General features: G+C 36.5%; 2 protein-coding genes across 2 annotated transcripts in view; one reads left to right on the forward strand and one right to left on the reverse strand.

Moving 5' to 3' along the window:
• The window catches only part of Sarm (sterile alpha and armadillo motif), a 134,457-nt gene that overhangs the window by 28,945 nt on the left and 82,604 nt on the right, over positions 1-22,908 (forward strand). The gene's annotated exons all lie outside the window — the stretch shown is intronic.
• Positions 8,552-13,829, reverse strand: LOC141428043 (uncharacterized). Its single transcript, XM_074087740.1, has 3 exons — positions 13,482-13,829; positions 12,132-12,984; positions 8,552-10,326 (listed from the first exon to the last, which is right to left on the reverse strand). The coding sequence occupies exons 1-2, from the start codon at positions 13,603-13,605 to the stop codon at positions 12,134-12,136; spliced, it is 975 nt and encodes a 324-aa protein (XP_073943841.1). The 5' UTR covers positions 13,606-13,829; the 3' UTR covers positions 8,552-10,326; positions 12,132-12,133.

A 22,908-nucleotide genomic window follows, 5' to 3' on the forward strand; every position in this document is an offset into this window, starting at 1 on the left:
CAATTGTATGTTTACTGAAAACATTTATTTTAAAAGACTGGAGATCTTCCAATATTTTTTGTCAAAACTCAACTACACTTCTTAAACACTTGGTCGGGAATGATCGAGGGAAAACGTTCACATACAGAAATAAATATTAATCAACTTTGTTCACTGTAGGTAATTGAAAATAAAACGGATTTTTATGCTAAAATCCGAATTTATAAAAGGCAGCATAAATCTGTTTTTTTTCCGGTTATTTCGGATATCGATGCATTTGCAATCCTTAGCCAGGACTTGCTTTAGGAAATAAAATTTTATTTTATTTTGGACACAAATCAAGGGAAAGATTATGACTACATCTAGATCGCAATTTTTAAAAATGGCTAATACTCAAAAGTGATAAAAGGCGATTATGAGGAAATCGATTTCATTCAAACTTATACGCTTCCAAAACGTACCTATGTTATTGTTGGAATTGAATATATATTTGTGAGTAAATTTTATAACTTTGTACCTAATATTATCATCCTGCACACTCCGGCGAAGAAATTTAATGGTATTTGTGAAGTTCCCAACCCGCACTGGGCCCCCGTGGGAATAAGGGCCCAAGCCCTCTCATTCTGAGAGGAGACCTGTGCTTTGCAGTGGGACGTATACAGGCCGAGCGAGATGATGATGATGATATTATGACCTATAATATATATATTGGTATATTTGCTAAAGTAGGTTGTACTGAAACTGAAACAATGAATTTTATACATTTGTAAAAAAAACAAGCCACGGTGCATGTTGTTCATTAAAATATTAAAATAAACGAATTAAGGCTACCAATTTCTCGATAAATCTTATTTTATACGTTTGCTCAGTCGCAGACGATTATTACAGTCGTTTTCTTGTTGTCAGAGTTTTTTCACGTGTATCTTAGTCACTAGGCACGGCAGTTCAATGATGCGTGACGTCACAGTTCTTTGACAGGGTTGCCACTTGTCATAAAATGAAATTTATGAATAATTTTATACATGCACATGTTTTCAGTTTTATTTGAACTAAGTATATTTATAACTATATCCGTGGATAATCAGTAGACATAGGTACAGTAATATAAGATATATGATTTATAAGATAAGTTCGGCTTTGTATATCGATCTCTTTTTGTAAACTATTATTTTTACGTGTTTTATTTTAGTTTGACAATAAGTAAAAATCCGCACTTAAGCAAGTCAGATAAGATTGTTTTTTGCAATATACATAGGTCCTCTTCGGCAGTGCCAACCGTAACGTCATTAGACTTAGTCATCTCATTAAAAAATGTGCCAATTGGCAGCCCTGCCGCGCAAATCGCGTATTCAACGTGATACATGCGCCTGCGACGATGTTCGGATTTCGACCGCGCCCCGATCGTTACACGTTTCTTGATAAGTACTTGAATCTTAATAGTGTCTGGGTTTCAGAACGTGAATCATCCCAATTTTTACTAATGGCTGATTAACAATCTTCGTGTTTTACCGATGCACTAGTGTGAGTGAACTAATCTAACTAATCCCACTAAAAATAAATGCGAAAGTTTGTAAGTCTGTTTGTTTGTTTGTTACTGCATCACGTCTAAACCGCTGAACGAATTAAGATGAAATTCGGTATGCAGATAGTTTGAGTCCCGGGGAAGGACATAGGCCAGTTTTTATCCCGGAAAATTGCATAGTTCCGCGGGATAGCGGTAATCGAATGCTACGCGGACGGAGTCGCGGGAACGGGTACTTGATAAATAAATTTTGGTTTAAATGTCATTATCATTAAATTGTAGCTATCTTTATCTTTACGCAGTAACAGTAGATTGGTTAGTAGTTAAGAAGTACAATTATGATGAGTATCAAAATCCTTTTTTAAAAAGAAGAGAATTACGCTATTATTTTGTTAATTTTTTACACTTTTAATAAAAACATAATTTTACAAACAAAACTTGGAGTGATCACTATATGGAACAAGCATCGATAGTTAAGATTATCGATAATATAGGAACTCACTACCTGTCAGAAAACTTTGCCCCGAGGATTCCTATGTCTGGCTGGGGATAATGCGTGTTGTCGTGTTTTAGCCCGAGCGAACCTCGGTGACCTGATGTTCTAGCTAGATTAAACGTTTTTGGGAGTGAATTGAGTTAACTGTTAACAAAGTGCATCAACTAAAGGAAATCTGATTACAGGTTTCAAATACCGACCGGGACCCCAAGATTTTCATCATATTCCAATTTAAGCTGGAATCGATCCAAGCATAAGAATGTAGATATCACCGCATGGAATACTAAATGTTATCTACGATGATTTAGTTTATCATGCGTGTTGTATTCGTAGAGAAAATAATAAACAGAGTGACAAAGTCAAAAGGAACAATAACAGTCTTTCAATATAAACATAAAAAAATAACTTTTGATTAGCCAGGTACTACAATACGCCCTTGGGAATTCATGTTTCATCATAGTATTTATGCATTATCCGCCAGTAACGTAAGAGTTTGTATTTTTTTCTTTGGCAAATATAATTATAAAACATTTATTCAAAATTATTAATGTTTACAAAAACTTAAAACTAAAAGAGAACAATTCAAACTCAAGATTTGTTGGTAACAGAAATAACAAGATTATTTTACGTTAAAAACTAGTTAGATGTTATATTTTAATATACCTAACTATGGTTGCCTATCTGAAACAACCAACTTTTGTTTTGACTATGCGTAACATAAGAAACTACGTAGACAAAAGCAGCACCCACAGAGTCTTACAGCATTATAGAGGTACAGCTTTCAGATGTAAATGCACGTTCACCACACGTTAACATGTTTAAATATTCTAATGATAATGTGCGTATGCTAAACACAAAAACACTTTATTACTATTACGTTCCTTAATGCTTGTAAGCGATTTCGATTTCGTGACTGCTACAGCGTAATGAGATGATCTCATAGCGTTGTACGAAAATAGGATGAAATTATTGTTAAAATTATTATTATTCTGTTGTCTGGTTCCGTCCGTCTATGAAGCCGGTCCGTGCGTGTATGAAGAAATATTTTGTTAAGTATGAATCGTTTTTTTTTTTTACAGTCTGTCGATAATTTTTGTTCACTATACCACACACTATACTTACATGTCAATCTTGGCCTTCCTCTGTCTCGTCTTACTTTTACTTTTCTTTTCAGCAGGCTTAAAAAAATACCGTGTCAGACTTATTTTGACCAGGTGAAGAAGAAAGTGGGTATCGTGTTCGATCAGGTAGTCAAACAGCTGGCCGAAGACCGTAGGTACTGGGTGGCGGTTACTCCACCAACAAGAACTTACTCGTAAGAAAAGAAGATAGTTACATGTCATCTAAACTATATAATCCTTATCAAATTACAAGCCAATCCGATCACATGATTTTTTTGATACTTACCTATCTTATACGTATGTAATAACACAACAAGGTTTCTTTTTATGAGGCTATCTATTTTATTCGTCTTTATTACCATGTTTGTTCAGTTTTGTGTTATCTGTTCGCAGTTTTTCTTCTTAATTTTTTGTCGGTAATATATAATAATAGGTATCTATGCGAGAATGTTTGTTTCATCGTCTATCTTTTAAACTATAATCTTCCGTATCAGAAACACTACAAAACCTATGACTCGTTATGACGTTTAAAACAAACAGATGGACCTATTTTTTTAATCCAATTACATTTATGAGTCAGTGTTATATTTTTAGACCAAACGGCCTGCGCGAGAGTACAGCAAGAAAGGCCGCGGCCGCCCACGGCGAAATTTCATGAAATATACTACGAATAAATAATTATTTGTTCGTAGACGAAATATGAAAACTTGTTAATTTAATAGTCTTTTAGTCTTTCACCCGATGGCAGCAAAATAAAGTTTAATCACAATGACAAAAATGAATTGTTTGGCGTTTATTTTGTGGTCATGATTTGAGACACGACTTTTATAATCCTGTAAGCACGACCGTTAGTCATTACGTTGTATGTTTTGCAGTTTCAGTTTTTACAAATCGCAAAGTAAATCATGATAGATTTGATTAACTAAGTAAGTACAACCTTTTCAACCTAGATACAAATATCACTGAATCAATAAACTAATACAGAATATACCTGCCCAATTTCGAAAAGGTTTGTGTACGTGGGTGGCTAAGAAATAACTGGATATGTAAATACCTTGTTGCAGAACGTTTTTGATACAAGCCTTTAACATTTTTTGAATTATGATTTTGTTTATATGTGACACTCGAACTTGACAATTATAAAACTACAGAAGACTATCGAAGGATCGTTGCTTTATTAGATTGATTTAGATACATATACCTAATTGGATAAAGCCTAGTATCTGTTACATCATCCGCCTTTCCGCCTTTGTACTTAATTCTTTACTTTTTATTATGTAACCTTTTTTTTTCCTTTTTGTACAATAAAGAGTATAAATAAAGAAACAAACATCATTTAGATTCGTATATACGAACACATCTAGTTTAAAATAAATATTATAGCCCAACAAAATCAAGGCTTAAAAATAATTACAAGTAGAAACTATTCAGTATAATAAATAAACTGCCTGCAGTATCCTTGTTAGATCCTTGTCAACCTTCCTTGTATGTAACCATTAGTACTTTTGAATAATGGCAGCATAACGTAACTCAAAGTTTATGTACTAGTTACGTTTCAATGTTTATTCTCACTGAAAGAGTCATTCAAATTAATGTTAAGCCCAAGCCTTTACTTAAGTACCTTTGTTTTACTAATTTTACGGCTTGTTTCAATGTAAACTTTGTTTGGTGTGTAGTTTCATATATTATGTGGGTCGACCTAAGGCACCTCGCACACTAGACGGCCACAACCACGACGTGGTCGTCTGGTCGTACCCGGGCCAATCAACTTTTTTACCGACACTAGTCCGCGACACTTTTCAAACAATTGCAGATTTTTGTAAGTAAACATGGTTTTTCTGTAATTTAATAGATGGTGTACATGAATACATGCCATCCTACGTAAGTTCAACCTATTAAACCGTGAAATATCTTGTTGGAAGTACGATTTTTTGGTAACGCCAGAGACAATTTTGGTAACGCAGGAGACGCCCAAAGTGTCGGTAAAATAGTTGATTGGCCCACCCGCCTACTGCGCGAAGTACTTACCTAAATAATGGCAGTACTTACTTAACTACCAGAGCCCCAGATTGAATTGAACAGGAACGAATTATTCGTGAACTAGCTGGCCCCGCAAACTTCGTTCTGCCTTAAAATCAATTTATATTGTGTTACCTTATTAGCCATGTACTTTTTTTTATAGTGAGGAATCAATGCGAGCACGCAAGCGAGGAAGCAAGCATGCATGCAAGCCAGTATGCAAGTAACCATGCACGCATGCGAGCATGCAAGCAAGCATGCAACCAAGTATGCAAGCAAGTATGTATGCAAGTAACAATGCATGCAAGCGAGCACGCAATGAAGCATGTATTCAAGCAAGCATGCAAGCAAGCATGCAAGCAAGCATGCAAGCAAGCATGCAAGCAAGCATGCACGCTAGCGAACATGGAGGCATGTTACCAAGCATGCATGCAAGCAAGCTTGGAAGCAGGCATGCAAGCATGCAAGCAAGCATGCAAGAAAGCATGCACGCTAGCGAACATGGAAGCATGTAACCAAGCAAGCATGCACGCTAGCGAACATGGAAGCATGTAACCAAGCATGCATGCAAGCAAGCATGCAAGCAAGCATGCACGCTAGCGAACATGGAAGCATGTAACCAATCATGCAAGCAGGCATGCAAGAATGCAAGCAAGCTTGGAAGCAGGCATGCAAGCATGCAAGAAAGCATGCACGCTAGCGAATATGGAAGTATGTAACCAAGCATGCATGCAAGCAAGCATGCACGCTAGCGAACATGGAAGCATGTAACCAATCATGCAAGCAGGCATGCAAGAATGCAAGCAAGCATGCAAGCAAGCATGCACGCTAGCGAACATGGAGGCATGTTACCAAGCATGCAAGCAGGCAAGCAAGCATGCAAGCAAGCATGCACGCTAGCGAACATGGAGGCATGTTACCAAGCATGCATGCAAGCAAGCATGCAAGAAAGCATGCACGCTAGCGAACATGGAAGCATGTAACCAAGCATGCAAGCAAGCATGCAAGAATGCAAGCAAGCATGCACGCTAGCGAACATGGAAGCGTGTAACCAAGCTTGCATGCTAGCAAGCATGCAAGCCAGCATGCAAGAAAGCAAGCAAGCGAGTATGCAAGCAAGCAAGCAAGCATGCAAGCTGGCATGCAAGCAAGCATGCAAGAAAGCAAGCAAGCGAGTATGCAAGCAAGCAAGCAAGCATGCAAGCGAGCATGGAAGCAAGCAAGTCTACAGAAATCTAGGCTATCTACACTAAATATAATGATGTAGAAAACTTATCTGTTATAATTAAATTCTGGTGATGATGCCGCATATGATGAAATTATTAATTTTCACTACCTAATATATCAGAACAGATTTTTTGGGTACTTTAAATATATATAATATATATATTAATTTCACCAATGGTATTAATTTCACTTTGCCATTTGCGCAACACAATCCAGCGGCTTCATTTTTGTACTTCAATGCCTTACAATGTGGGCAAACTGAGTTCATAGATCCAATAGCAACGCATTGCTAGGCACTGTAGTCAATTGTAACATTGTAATTTAAAGCAGCTCGATTGAAACTTACAACATTATTAGCTGCATTCAGCTCATTACGCTCTGCACGGGTTTGTGCTATCCGAATCCTTTCAATTTCATTTCGCTCTTGACGTTGCTGGGCTGTTCGATTACTCTGATAATTAGCTTGGTTTGTAGCATTTCGAGTTCTTCGACCCAAATTGCTTCGCCCTCGTCTTATAGGTGGCATGAGTCATCATGTCAGCCGAAAGACGTCCACTGCTGGACATAGGCCTCCCCCAAGGCTCTCCACTCAGACCGGTCTTGTGCTTTCCGCATCCACCGCGATCCCGCGATCTTAACCAAGTCGTCGCTCCATCTTGTTGGAGGCCTACCGACAGCTCGTCTCCCGGTCCGCGGATGCGGTGGCATGAGTATAAATAGATTAAATCAAAACACAAAATAAATCAACCAGTCAATGTAAATTGAGGAACGTAAACAAATTTGTTTTTAAATAATTTATTGAATCAGGCGTTACTTTGCGGAGGTCCATATCAATGAACTAAAATAATTTCCTTGCTCACCCGCGACCTTACGATAGCTAAGCTTATGCAAAATATGCGTGTTCATGCAGTTCCTCCACCTCCACACTGTAAGAACACACACAAATCACACAAACCCATCCATCACCACCACCACACTACACTCGTAAGGTCGCGGGTGAGCAAGGAAATTATTTTAGTTCATTTAAATTTGTTTTTGTTATTATTTAGTAGGTAGTATTAAGGTACTCGTCATAAAACTCATTTACTCGGCAATCTTCGTTCCACTTTAAACCAAAAAAGTAGTGTACGAAAAAAAATGGAAGAAAACGTCCCTATTTCAGACACTATAGGTCCAAACATCTTCCAGCCAAGCAAGCAAGCATGCAAATGCAAAATAAGGGGGATTAATAAAACAAAACGCCTAAATAAAATTGAGTAGCAAACATTCGCATCACTCCGCATTTTACTAAAACCCACAGGTGATGCATTAATTACCGCACTTCCATACTCGCATTTTCTTTTTCCCAGCAATTTTTCCAGTTTTTCTCTTCATAAAAACCTTCCCTAGACTTTAACGATGATATGAAAAAAAAAAATAGCTGAATTGGTCCAGCCGTTCTCGAGTTTTGCGCTTAGCAACACATTTTACGATTCATTTTTATTTATATAGATTTTCATCGGAATTGGCAGACATGTCGTCAATAGAAACGTCAAATTTGAATAAGCTTTAGGTACCTACACAGCTTTAGATCACGTAAAATAACAAATAAATTTGAAGTCAGTCATTTGAAGGTGGCACGAATCAACATTTAAAGATAAAACTAATTAAACTTCCAAAGCGAATTTGATACGTTTCTAGGGTTCCGTTGGTTCCGTATTTAAATTAACTCGACGTTGAGGCTACATTACAATGCGGCCATGGTCACCAGTAGACGAATTTACAATAGAAATCGTCACTAAAAATGGCGGAAATTTGAAACATTATATTTTAACGAATATCTGACTTACGGAGTACCTACCTGTAAGTATGAAGGCACTAAGCATGGGTTTTTTTTTTGTTTAAGCGACGTAAAAACAGCGAATACCGCGTGATTTTGTCAAAATTAGTCATTAATGACATTGTAATAAGAACCACGGCACGCGTCATCGTGAATGAATCTACCTATAATAAGTACCCTTGACACGGGGATTTTTGCAGCTTTTTTCCAGCTGCCATAAAACAGCAAAACCTTAAGATAACAGCTTGTTCAAGTTCACGATGAAGCTATTATTCATAGTCGTATCAAAACATCATGCCCTATATTCACGCAGACGATTGAGTGTTATGATACGGCCGAGCCGTCAATTACAATTATAGGGTTAAACGAACTTACCTGAAGTGAAGTTCTACCCAGATTGTATGCAATACTTGTTTCGATAAAATTACTAGCAGCAGTCGATATTTCGGCTCGCAATAACGCGTAGTTTAAAGCACCTAGGTAGTGTAAAAATAAAAATATTATGTGGCAACACTCCCATCTTAACGTCATTTAGTTTATAGCAGTGAATCTGATGATATAGTGGAATATACATATAAGTATATTCCACTATATCATTGATTCATTTCCATTGACTTAGTCAAATTAGTCTACAATAGGTACTTCAAACTTAAATCTTAACCGGGAAATTAGTTATTTACATAACTTATCGGTGTGGGTGGGACATTATTGTTATCGAAACAAGTATTGCATACAATCTGGGTAGAACTTCACTTCAGGTAAGTTCGTTTAACCCTATAATTGTATGCAATACTTGTTTCGATAAAATTACTAGCAGATGTTTAGAGGAATTATATAGACTCCTGTAAAATCAAATCAACGTATTTATTACTATCATAACGAAATGTTAATTAACCTCACTAAAATATTATAACATTAGTTATTCTAGGACACAGGTAACAAATAAAATCAGTCTCATTCTATGACATAGATACCAAACAAAATTAGCCAACCTCTGACACAACTTTAAACAACAATTGTTGTTTGAACAAGTATTAATATAAAAATAAATCTAATAACAAATTGTAACAAGTTCTGTCAAACAGAATTATTTATAATACTATACATTTTATGTATTTTGAGCTGCTGTACACACAACTCTTGCAAACTGCACTTGTTCACTAACATTATTAATCAAGGGCCTATTATAATGTCTAGCGAACGTCGCAGATCTACTGGACCAGCCAACAGCCTTTAAAATGCTGTCTACAGTAAGACCCCCGCGGTGTGCGCAGGAGGTAGACGCGTGTCTGGTAGAGTGTGATGAAAACACTGATACGTCCACACCACTATCGGCCATCACTTGTTTCAGCCATCTGCTGATAGTCTGAGTAGTTGCTGAGACATGAGGATTCTTGAAAGTCAAAAATAAATGGTCATTGGACTCTGCAACATGCCTTAATTCTTTAGTCACATTAATATAAGCCGATAGTGTTGTGGCAGGGCATATCTGGGGTTGTTCTCTAAAATATGGCAAATAAATTTTTGGAGGTGGGTTACCTGGCGCTGTAGTCTTTAAAATGTCAGTTATTATTACTTCAGCACCATCCTCAGTAAATCTTATATTATTAGTCCTCATATAAAACAAAGTTTGTACTCTTTGACCTGTAGTAAGAGCTAACAACATAGCGGTCTTTTTCGTGATTTTTTCTAAATTTAATTTTTCTAAGGGGTACCAATGTTTTATATATGACAATACAATAGACGGATCCCATATATTTTCGTATTTAGGCATCTTTGGTCGTAATTTAAATATACCTTTAAACCAACGTTTAACTCTGTCATCAGTACCAATGTGAGTGCCGATTATGAGTGAGAGGGACGATCGATGACAGTTTAAAGTCTGATAAGAGGCTCCCTTGTAAAAAATAGATGATAAATAAGATATTACAGTAGGGACTGAGCTATGAAATACATCCACCTTATTAGTCTTGCAGTATTGCCACCACTGTTTAAGACAGCTACTGTACTGTTTAATGCTATTAGCGGATAGAGATGCCATCATTACATCAACCCCACTCTCTGATATCATCCTTCTGCTAAACGCCTGCCTGATAAGATGCACGCCCCCAGGATAAGCTTCGCGTGCATCGGGTGCGACGTTCTGAAAGGAGAAGTAAGGAGATTTTCAGATGGACCCAACATGACAACGTCAGATGTGATTAATGAAGTCAGCAAAGGATACCATGGTTGTGATGGCCAGATGGGATAGACTACTATACCGGTAGCTCTATCATTTTTAATCTTTTGAATGACCTTCGTCAATAAACAAAAAGGCGGGAAAGCATAGAAAAAGTGTGGAGTCCATTTTATGGTAAATGCATCTATGTTATTTGCAAAGGGGTCCCTGTGCCATGATATATAATCTTTGCACTTTGCATTTGTTCGTGAAGCGAACAGATCAATATGTGGAGATCCAAAGCTTTTAACAATTTTTTGAAAAGCAGAATGCGACAATTCCCATTCAGTATCTATTTTAGTATAGCGGGATTCAAGGTCCGCATCAGTGTTATCTTTTGATTTTATGTAAGATGCAAAAATCCAAAGCCTTCTGATCTCACACCATTTCCAAATAAGTTTTGCTAAATTACTAAGATTGGGAAATTGAACACCTCCCATGCGATTAATGTAGGAAATTGCAGTTGTGTTATCAATCCTAAGTAATATTTCACAGTTCATTAAATCACTTGCAAAACATTGCAATGCGAAAAAAGCGGCCAATAGTTCTAAATGGTTTATGTGATAGCCTTTTTCTTCTTCTGACCAAAACCCTCTTGCCTTTTTTCCATTACAAAAACTACCCCAACCTGACCTACTTGCATCACTAAATATCTCCAAACAGAAGTTATATTGTTTTATTTCACAAAAACCAGAACTAAGATTAGCTTTCCACCACTGTAAGTCCGATTTAATGTCAGTATTTATTATCATTGTTTCATCAAAATTGTTATCAGACTTTTGCAAAGATAAATATTTTTCTCTTTCCATGGTCTTAGTGTAAACAAAACCATATGAAACAGCCATACAGACCGATACTAAATTTCCCAATAATTGAGCAAAGTCTCTAATTGAACAACTTTCAACCTTCAAAAACTTATTTACCATTGATAGTAACTTATCCCTCTTCTTTACTGTTGGGCTCAAGGTCAAGTTATTAGAGTTAATAATAAAGCCTAAATATTCCTGTATGTTAGATGGAATGAGGCGACTTTTTTCTGTGTTTATAATAAAGCCTAGGCACTCTAAAAGGTCTCTTGTAATTTTTGTATTGTTTTGACATTCAGTATAAGATGATCCAATGCATATCAGGTCATCTAAGTAAATAACTAACCTTATACCCTGTTCTCTCAGAAATTCCATTACTGGTTTTAGTAGCTTGGTGAAGGCATAGGGAGCCGTTGCCAATCCAAAAGGTAGACAGTTGAACTCATATAAACTATCATTGAACATGAACCTTAAATATTTTCTATGGTCTTTGTGAGTACCTAACAAATAATATGCATTCTTTAAATCAATTGTGCACATAAAATCTCCTTTTGATAAAAGTTTACAAAGAGTTCTGATGTCTTCCAACTTGAAATGAGTAACTTCTACAAATTTATTAAACAACTTTAAGTTTAAAATAAATCTGTGTGTACCATCAGACTTAGGAACTGTAAAAATACTAGACAAGAACTGATGGGGTTCTGCTTTACATTTTGAAATAGCACCAAGCTCCAAAAGCTTTATGATTTCAGTGGAGAGAATGTATCTTTCAGACTTATTTGTAATATTAAGTGGTATATTATTTTGATGTGGGTTAGCTACCAGAGGTATAGAGTAACCTTTAATCCATTCTAAAATTACTGGATCTTTAGTAATTTTTTCCCAGCAACAATAGAAAGAGCTTAATCTACCACAAAATTTTACCTCTATGGGTATTTGGCACGGCCTCTGCCCGTTGGCGGCGGTAGCCGGCGTCCCTGGCCCCTCGTGGCGGTGCGGGGCTGGTAGCGCTGCTGAGGCTGGTGGTGTCCCCCTCGAGCTGGACCCCTCGCCTGTGGGCCTTGCATTGGGCGTCGAGGAGGTTGGTACCAGTTTTTTGAACCCGATGTAGATGTCTGGGGTTGAGGCTTTGGTTTAAGTGCACTGCTAGCTCTCTTAATGGCAGCCAGTGACTTTACCGTCTCATCTAATTTTGTGTATAAAAAGTCTGACCGTGTATTCTCCTTCAAGTTTAGACTCAGGCTCTTGTCCAGATGCGGAGATATCAGCTTCTTACGCATGTTAGTGTACTCATAATGGAGGTTACATAGTAGCCGGGACGCATCTCCTAAAGACTTGATTATGTCAATCTTGTCTTCGCCTCGTGATAGCTTGTGAATGGCATATAAAACTGATGCTCCTGCTAGACCTAGGTCTTGCTGTCTCCCTTCTAGAAGTTTGTCTCTTGTTTTTGTCGAAGAGCTTAAAATCGCATTGAGCTCATTATTGAGCTTGGGTGCCTCCAACAGCATCATGTTCGCTGGAATTAACAAGTTTTTAGTAATAATCTCCTTTTGCTCTTTAGGCAACCCTTTCATGAGGATCCCATCCATCCTTTTGGTAATGTCACTGTGGATATCCTCTCCATATCCCTTTTCTTGGGCATTTTCATCACCCAGGGCCATCAATACTTCATTCGGAAGGGAATCTACACCTTCATCCGTAACTTCTTCAACCTCCAGGATTGAAAATGCTTCAGCCTCAGTCTCTACCTCATCCTGCCCTTGTTGTTCAATGTCTGGAACGTACCAAGTAAAAATTGAATCCACATGATTTTGAATACCATGACCATAGTCTAACTAAAGCATAAGAACAGGTAGGTAGGTACATGGGCCTCTAAAGATCACCCTCACGTTTAGAGCTTACAGTATGCAAATGCATGGGCATTATTTTTAAAATTATTATGTAATGAAATGTGTGACTTATCATATCATACATTATATTATGTTCCAACGGAACACATACATTCTCCAACGGAGAATACAAAGTACGCAACTGTTAAGCATTGTATCGGGTGTCGTAATAGGTGAATATGATGAATATTTTCAACGAAAATATTACAGAATCACAACGTGATTAATGTATTAGTCGAGATGCTTGATAAAGTAAGGGCTTTCCATTCCCAACGGGAATGCACTGAACGCACAACGTGCGTTGTGGTTTTGTACAACGTACAAAGGCGCAAACACCGTTGACTCAGTTACAAAGTAATATCGCAACAAGTATAGTACTTACGGTTGTTACTATTTGGTGGTGTTGTTATTTCCCTCGACCGATATCTTTCAAGACGCTTTTCTAGTTTCTGAATTTTCGACCTTCTTTTTTCCTCGTCCTCCTTTTCACTCTTTCGTTTTGGCATCTTATTTTATCGAAAACTATAGATTTTTTAGCTTTTTTCCACTGGAGAATAAAAATCTGCATAAAACCACGACCGTTGCGTTTCACGCGCGAAATAACGAATGACGTTAAGATGGGAGTGTTGCCACATAATATTTTTATTTTTACACTACCTAGGTGCTTTAAACTACGCGTTATTGCGAGCCGAAATATCGACTGCTGCTAGTAATTTTATCGAAACAAGTATTGCATACAATTGCCTGTAATAGACTATTAGCCGTATGTGTGGTCCGGCCGTGTTTAGGGTAAGTAAAGCATTGTTTTAAACCCCATACTTATTGCATTTTTAGGGTTCCGTAGTTAGGACTAGGAATCCTTATACTCGTAGTTTCGCCATGTCTGTAGGACCACTCTACTCTCACCCGAAGAGTACTATTATATTCTGTGGCCGAAGGTAAGATTTACGCTGTGCGTCGTCTTTGACGAATCAGTTAGTTACTCTTTTAAAGTTGTAAATGTTTGTATTCCTTATGCCAATGTTTTAATTACTTACACTACTTATAGTTTGTTTGGCCCCTTAAAACAGTACCTAAAACAATCCATCAAAAGTCCTCACGTTCTTATTTTATCATGTACCGCTTCAATTCGCCAGTTCAAAGGTGAAATCACGACTTTGAAATAAAACATCGTCTACAACAGGCCGAGTAAAAATCCTATTAATTTCAGCCGAGGTCGGTTTGACGCGTGTGCTCTTATGTCAATTCAGCAAACGCATAAAATGATCGTCAATTAACACTTTAAAACGCATTAATCTAATGCCGTTTAATTTTTGATGGAGTCGTGAATTATTTTGTTTAAATCTGATCGATTATAATTGGAATTAGTTTTTTGAGTTTGCTTTCGCTCATTGTCTTGGCATTGACACTGTTAAAAGAAGACGTATTCACCCGATTAACCCTTTGTATTTCTTAGCACTGATCAGTTACGTGCTACTCCTGTTATATACCAAAGCTAATTTCTAAATTCAATTAAATTTTGCTCTTGTAATTTTGGCACTGATCATTGTTAGGTATACAACAAGAGTAGGTATCGCCGATGAGTACTAAGACATACGAAGGGTTAAACCTCTCCTGACAGTTCAAAAAGTAGATCAGTTAATTAAAGTCCTTTTAATTAACAGATCTACGTAGTACCTACTCGTGTAGAACAATTGACAACAAATGATTTAGTCCCAAACTACATAAACAAAGTTGTAGGTATTGTGAGTACCAGGCAACGGTTAAACATAGGTATATAGATAAACAGGTACATGTATTGCATACTAATCAAACGTGCAAGACTCGAGCACAGCTTGGGTGATTATTGTTACGTTACGGGGTACTTTGTTTCATATAAGAGATGATGTGTTTTCCTTGTTTATTTTATTATAATACTTCAAACTAGCAATGAATGACCTTTTAAGTACTATCTCACATTACCAGAATTACCTTTCTTAGTTAATAGATAGATACCAATAAGATACTTTGCTCTCTCCCAAAACTCAGTTAACGTGACCAGAGAATAGTGTACAGCAGTTGTGCAATCGAACCAAAAATAAGAAATCCTCCTCACACAACCCTGATTCACGTTACAGCTTGGCCATGATGTGTTACCGGCGACACACCGTTTTTTTTTTCTGTTCATTGCGTGGCGGAGACCCTCACCGCACAACGATTAACTGCAACACACGTAATTTATTAGAAAATCACTTTTAAGCCGCCGGTCACAAGAAGTCGTGGTAGAGTTGTAATCCTGGTTAATTCGGCTTATGCCCACGCTCAACGGACATGTCACTCCGGCGCAGGAAAATTGAATAAAGAAGAAATATGATAGCGACAACTAGCACTGAAACGTGAAGTGCTAAGAATTTGTTTAGGTCAGTGACCTATAATATGAAATAATAATAACAGTATGTTTAGATGAATATATATTGCTATACATGGTTTGGATAGGTATGTTAACAAACTAAAACTAAATGTAAACAAACTTCAGCTACCAGATTTGGTATATTCAAGGATTTTCAACATTTTACTTACCTATATACAAACTGTAATACAAACTAGACTAGTGTATTTCAATACAGAAATGTTAACGTTTAGATAGATAAAAAACCGGCCAAGAGCGTGTCGCACACGCCCAAAATAGGGTTCCGTAGCCATTACGAAAAAATTAAGTAATACTTTTCTAAGGATTTCGTATTTTGTACGGAATATTCCAAGTTTAGGTATATTTTATACCTTAGGCTGCTATTTACTCTTAACCTACTAATAATTCTCAAGAAAACTTAACCGTTATAGTTTTCCTTGTAAGTTTGATATACTTACTACCATCCTGATTTTTTTCAAATTTTTCCACCCACCGGTTTAGATTTTAGAGGGGGGGGCGCTCGATTTTAATGAAAATTTGCAACCACTGAATCGAAAAATCGTTTTAGCAACCCCCTAATGGTTTTAAGAGACCTATCCAACGATACCCCACACTATAAGATTGGATAAGAAAAAAAAAATCACCCCCACTTTACATCTATAGGAGGTACCCTAAATTTTTTATTTTTTTTTTTATTGTACTTTTTTGTTGGCATCGTTATATAATATCCGTGCAAAATTACAGCTTTTTAGCATTGATAGTCCCTGAGCAAAGCCGCGGACGGACAGACAGACAGACATGGCGAAACTATAAGGGTTCCGTTTTTGCCATTTTGGCTCCAGAACCCTAAAAAGGGAATTTCAATATTTAAGACACCAACTGACGTTGTTTTGTTTACATTTAGTTAAATAAATACCTATCCAAACCAAGTATAGCTACATGTAAAACCATCATCATATAAATAGCCTTTGTACAAGTATCTTAAAGTTTGTCAGTAATGTTTTGTTAATTTTCTTTTGTACAATAAAGAGTTTACATACATACATACATACATATAGCCGTAGGACATCCACTGTTGGACATGGCCTCCCCATACCACGTAAAGCCTGCCAAGATAGAACAGCTTTAGGTACTTTTAAACTTATTACTTATATGTAGGTATGTATGTTAAATATATACTAAGTACTTACTACTAGAGTTTACTCGCGGCTTCGCACGCGTAAACTATTCGGTCTGGTACAATTGAAATTCCGGGATTTTATAAAATTCCCCTGGGAATTCCCAAAATTTATATCGTGGTGTTCATTGAAGTTGTGTTAAGAGAACAACTGTCCAAAAATTCAAGACTAAACCCAGCGGTTGAAATTTCAAGATTTTATCCCTGGGGTAAAAAGTAGCCTATTGTTATTCCAGACCTAGGTACATACAAAATTTCGGAACTCTAAAGCAGCGTTTTCACTAGAGATATGCGAGGATGTATTGCGAGGAATATGTTTTTCATTAACCAATAGAAACGCTTCATTTACCTCGCCTCGCTCCGCTCAGCTGTTTCCACCAGAAATGTGTGTGCGAGGATGTGTGGAACACATCCCTCGCAATACATCCTCGCACATTATTAGTGGAAACGCTGCTTAAGCCTAGCGGTTGTTATTTCGAGATTTTATCCCTATCCCGTGAGAATATCGGGATAAAAAATTAGCCTATGTGTCATTCGACATGAAGTGTTAGTCAGACTCGCGTAATAAGGGTTGTAAATTTCAGCTGTCATTTTTATTTACGTACAGCTGGAAAACGAGCAGGCGGTTCACCTGATGGTAAGTGATCACCGCCGCCCATGGACACCTACAGCATTATTAGGGCTGCGGTTACGTTGCCGGTCATGCAATTTATTACGGTTCTCGAGATACAGACAAACGGATAGCGAAACGACAGTTATAGAGGCATTCTTTCACAGAGTTTTTTATACATAGCCCTGCAAAGCTGTTTTCACAGTTTGTCTGCAGGATACAGTCACTATAAGAACATATATTAAATAAGTACAGCCATTGTGTAGTTTACGATTATTTCTGCTTTCTTAGGTACATGCCAGCCACAGACGGATAGACAGACAGACTAATGGACGGACATGGCAAAATTATAAGGTTTAGAACCTTAGCCCTAAAAATAAATATTGGAAATTCTGGGTGAAAAAACATGCTTATAGATGAAACAACCTACAAAGGCAACCTACAATTTTGAACGCTGATTTCTGGTAATCCCAAAATTTAGACAAAGGCACTTACTAAGCAAGCTTATTTTTTTTCTGCTGAAAATTAAGTACTTAGCCATTAATTTATATTGATAAGTACCATGTACTACCTATTCCAGCCGGATCCATATCGACTCGCATACTTATTGAAATTCCGATTGTAGGTAATGTTTGTCAGAATGTTCGTTTGTCATAACTCTTTTTTCTCTGAATCCAATAAATAAACAATAAATAAATATCATGGGACACCAATTGACCTAGCCCAAACTAAGCAAAGCTTGTACTATGGATACTAGGCAACACATAAACATCTATCTATATCTATATCTATATCTTTATCTATATATATAAAAGAAGAAACTGACTGACTGACTGACTGACTTATAGATCAACGCACAGCCCAAACCGCTGGGTCTAGAAACTTGAAATTTGGAATGTATGTTTTTTAATAGGTGTAGACGCGCACTAAGAAAGGATTTTTCGAAATTCCCACGGGATAGTGAATAAATGGGATTTATATTTTCACTTCGAAATGACCCTATTTCAGTAACTATAATTATTAGAAACTTCAAATTTGGCATGCACGTAGGTAATACTAACAGCTAAAAACACTTTTCAGGATTTTACGAAATTCCCACGGGATAGTGAATAAATGGGATTTATATTTTCACTTTTAATTAATGACCCTATTTCCGTAACTATAATTATTAGATACTTCAAATTTGGTAAACAAGTAGGTAATACTAACAGCTAAAAACTATTTTCAGGATTTATCAAAATTCCCACGGGATAGGGAATAAAATGGGATTTATATTTTCACTTCAAAATGGCCCTATTTGCGTAACTATAATTATTAGAAACTTCAAATTTGGCATGCAAGTAGGTAATACTAACAGCTAAAAACAGTTTTCAGGATTTTACGAAATTCCCACGGGATAGTGAATAAATGGGATTTATATTTTCACTTTTAATTAATGACCCTATTTCCGTAACTATAATTATTATATACTTCAAATTTGGTAAACAAGTAGGTAATACTAACAGCTAAAAACTATTTTCAGGATTTATCCAAATTCCCACGGATAGGGAATAAAATGGGATTTATATTTTCACTTCAAAATGGCCCTATTTGCGTAACTATAATTATTAGAAACTTCAAATTTGGCATGCAAGTAGGTAATACTAACAGCTAAAAATGGTTTTCAGGATTTCTCGAAATTCCCACGGGATAATGAACAAATGGGATTTGTATTTTCACTTTCAATTATTGACTCTTTTACCGTAACTATAATTATTAGAGACTTCGAATTTGGCGAGCAGTAGGTAATACTAACAGCTAAAAACCATTTTCAGGGTTTATCAAAATTCTTACGGGATAGGGAATAAAATGGGTTTTATATTTTCGCTTCAAAGTGGCCCTAACTCCGTAATTATAAATATTAGAAACTTCAAATTTGGCATGCAGGTAGGTAAAAACTGTTTCAAAGATTTTCCGAATATCCCACGGGATAAAACGAATAAAGAGGATTTTATATACTTACCAACTGAATCAGAAAACGCATACGCTAAACCAATAAAACTGGGGACTGGAGATTTGGCAACCTGATATAAATCTGGTAACAATTATTTAGCAGTGACATCCTGCTCATCCTGGCGAGGATCGTCTCCGTAGAAGGGAAGTCCTCAAAAGTTGATGGCACACGCAAAAGACTTTACATGATTGTTAAATTTCAATGACAATGCGTTTATATGATATACACCGCCTGATGCTGCAGCCAGGGTCGTCTGCTGATGACGGAACTCCTCAAGGGCTCATAGCATAGATACGAAATTTTACATGTACGTTCAACGAGCTGACACAATTACTTTGCCCACCCGCGATCTTTATGATAGCTACTTTTGTGCCCATGCAATGTGTGTTCATGCAGTTCCTCCACCTCCACACTGTAAGAACACACAAATCCATCTATCACCACCATCACTTTACACTGACGCGTTTCGAACTCAACCAGAGCTCATCTTCAGAGCAACACAACCGTTCAGCATGCTACGGTGTGAAATTTGGCATAGATGGACCTAAAGTAATGCAGAGGTGCACTAGGGCAAAGATTAGAGAAATAGAAAGAATAGGAAAATATCTCAACTTTGTTTGTTTCTTTGTTTGTTGGGGTCATCTCTGAAACTATTAAGATGATTTAAATAATTCTTTTATCAATAGAAAGATACACTATCCCAGATTGACATTAGACTACTTACTTTAAAAAAAATTACAAACTTTCCGCACAATAAAAATAAGTTTCAATTTTGAGGCAGATTTTCAAAATTATTTCAATAATAGAAAGCTACATGTGTCTCTAATCGACAATTAAGAATATTAAAATAGATCTTAACAGTAATTCATGTCCCGCGGGAACTTTACAATTTCTCGGGATATAATCCTATATCGTGTATGAAGTCGCGGGCAAAAGAAACGCGTAGTATGTACTTCGTTTTCTAAAATTCCAACCCTGAATCAGCGAAGCAGGGTTTCAAAGTTGGTAAGAATCATAATTAATTACGTATGTAGGTCGATTTTTGTATTACAAAATTTGCACCATCTGTCTAAAAGAAAATCTGTCTGTATTTGTATTTCCATGTAATCCTCCGAAAAATTAATCAAACACGAAAAAGGATCGCAGAAAGTAAATGTATGTTACTCCCAAATTTAACGCGAGCGAAGCCGCGGGCAAAAGCTAGTTATATATATAAAAGAAGAAACTGACTGACTTATAGATCAACGCACAGCCCAAACCGCTGAGCCTAGAAACTTGAAATTTGGTACAGAGGTTCTTTTTATGATGTAAAATGAGCACTAAGAAAGGATTTTTAGAAATTCATCCCCTAAGGGGGTGAAATAGGGGGTGAAGTTTTTATGGAATTTTCTCATTTCTGGACTTAGAAGTATGAAAATAGGTGTATAGGTCCTCGATTACAATTAAAAATTATCTATCTAGATGAAATGGATAAATTCCCCCTAAAGGGGTGAAATGGGGGGTAAAGTTTTGTATGGATTTTCTCATTTCTGGACCAAGAAGTATGAAAATAAGTGCATAAGTTTTCGATTACAATTAAAAATTATCTGTGTAAGTGAAATGGATAAATTCCCCTCTAAAGGGGTAAAATGGGGGGTAAAGTTTGTATGGAAATTTTTTTGAACTTAGAAGTATGAAAATAGCTAAGTACTTATATAAGTTCTCGATAACAATTAAAAAATATCTGTGTAAGTGAAATGGATAAAATTCCCCCCTAAAGGGTAAAATGGGGGGGATAAAGTTTGTATGAAAATTTTCTCCTTTATGGATTTAGAAGTATGAAAATAGGTGTATAAGTTCTCAATTAGGCAAAGATAAAGAAAGAAGAAGTAGCTTTCGATTTATTAGGGGGGAGTTTCTATGATACTCCTTATTTCTAGACTAAAAATAAGCTGGTTACAATTTAAAATGATCCGTATGGTGTTGGCAAATTCAATAGGGGAGGGGTTTTCATACAAAATGTACAACTAAAATGTGGAAATTGAATGATATTTAAAATGATGTGTGAAATAATTTGCAAATAATTATGCAGTAGGTACCTAACTTAAAAATTACTCATTGGATTGTGCATAATAAAATCAATATATAATTAATATAAGCGTAATTTTTTGTGATTATCCGTTCTTATTTATCTTTTAACTAATTTACAAACTATTATGTACAGTGCAATTTTGAATATATAATTCGGTTCTAGAGTAAGATTCGTTCTCGCCGGAAGCACACGAGATAATTATTTACTCTCGTGCTTTGCATAAAACTTTTCATAAACTAGCTTTAAAACTGGTAAAAAATGTTGTTTATAGCGAAGTACTTAGTAAACTGTTACCTATCGTTTACGGCAGTACTTCGCTATGTACACAGATACAAATGTCCACAATTATAACGGGATTTAATTAAAACATATGCCCTGATAACTAAAGTACACGCGGACGAAGTCGCGGGCAAAAGCTAGTACTTATATAGATAAATACATACGTAAATACATATTGAACATCCAAGACCCGAGAACAAACATTCGTATTATTCATACAAATATCTACCCCGGCGGGAATCGAACCCGGAACCTCAAGCTTCGTAGTCAGTTCTCTAACCACTTGGCCATCCGATCGTCCGAATTGTTCAGAATTGTTATAAAACAAACCTAACTTTACCTATAATTTTTATAGGATGACCATGTAAAAAATTCAGAAAAGGTTCAGTGGGAAAAAATTATGATAAACGATGATTCGGACAAAATTACAGTAGGTATGACTAGCAAAGTTTATGCGAACTTTCGGCGCTCCAATCAGCCCTCTCAGTTAGAAATGTTACAGGACAGGGAATACAAAACATAGATACGCGACCCTCATTTCTGTGATGGCTGGAGTGATTCATTTGCGCCTAGTGCAGCAAAATGTTTGATATGCTTGCTTGAAGTTGTTTGCTTTGTGCGATTCTCCAGGCGCTCCACGTTGACGATGTTCTGTTCATAGTATAGTAGCAACTATACTATTTAAATATTAAATAAACTTTGATTTCTACAATGTTCATATAAACAATTTCATCATCCAGAAACATTATCTAATTCATCATTTCACATGTAAAATCACAAATTTATGACATAAAAAATTAAGTACATAATCTAGCAGGTAGATAGGCAATTTTAGAAGTATGCACCCGCATAAAAAACCGAAAACGTTCAAAATTTATGCTATGTCTGAAACGTGTGTTGGTAGTAGTTCATTTTTATTTTTTTATATACTTAGGTAGGTTCGGAGTAGAAAATCACTAGGTACTTTATTTTTCTGACCTGAGTTCAAATTATCTCTCAAACTCTTGCTGCATTTTATTTATGGCACTCGATACTAATTTTAGTTTCATCCTTTTTCATCTGACTGTACCCACATAGTTGTAAATTAAAATTATCTCGTTAATCACAGATAAAGTAACACGAGGTTTTAAAATACCGATAAATAGCAACAATGTGTGATATTTGTTGCCTCCGGAATAGCGATGCGGAGACAATGCGCGCTTTGGTGCGCAGGCGCGGTCCGACGCGCTCCTGTAGATCCACATTAAACGTGTAGCTTAGTTAGGAACAGCGGTGGCTTTATATAAGTAA

This window comes from Choristoneura fumiferana, chromosome 5 (genome assembly GCF_025370935.1).
Source record: "Choristoneura fumiferana chromosome 5, NRCan_CFum_1, whole genome shotgun sequence".
Taxonomy (NCBI): domain Eukaryota; kingdom Metazoa; phylum Arthropoda; class Insecta; order Lepidoptera; family Tortricidae; genus Choristoneura; species Choristoneura fumiferana.

Excerpts from the sequence above, each read along its gene's own strand:
- LOC141428043 (XM_074087740.1), bottom strand. The coding sequence starts at position 13,605 with ATGCCAAAACGAAAGAGTGAAAAGGAGGACGAGGAAAAAAGAAGGTCG. Across the intron at positions 12,985-13,481 it reads ACCACCAAATAGTAACAACC|ACATTGAACAACAAGGGCAG; the intron begins GTAAGTACTATA and ends GGTACGTTCCAG.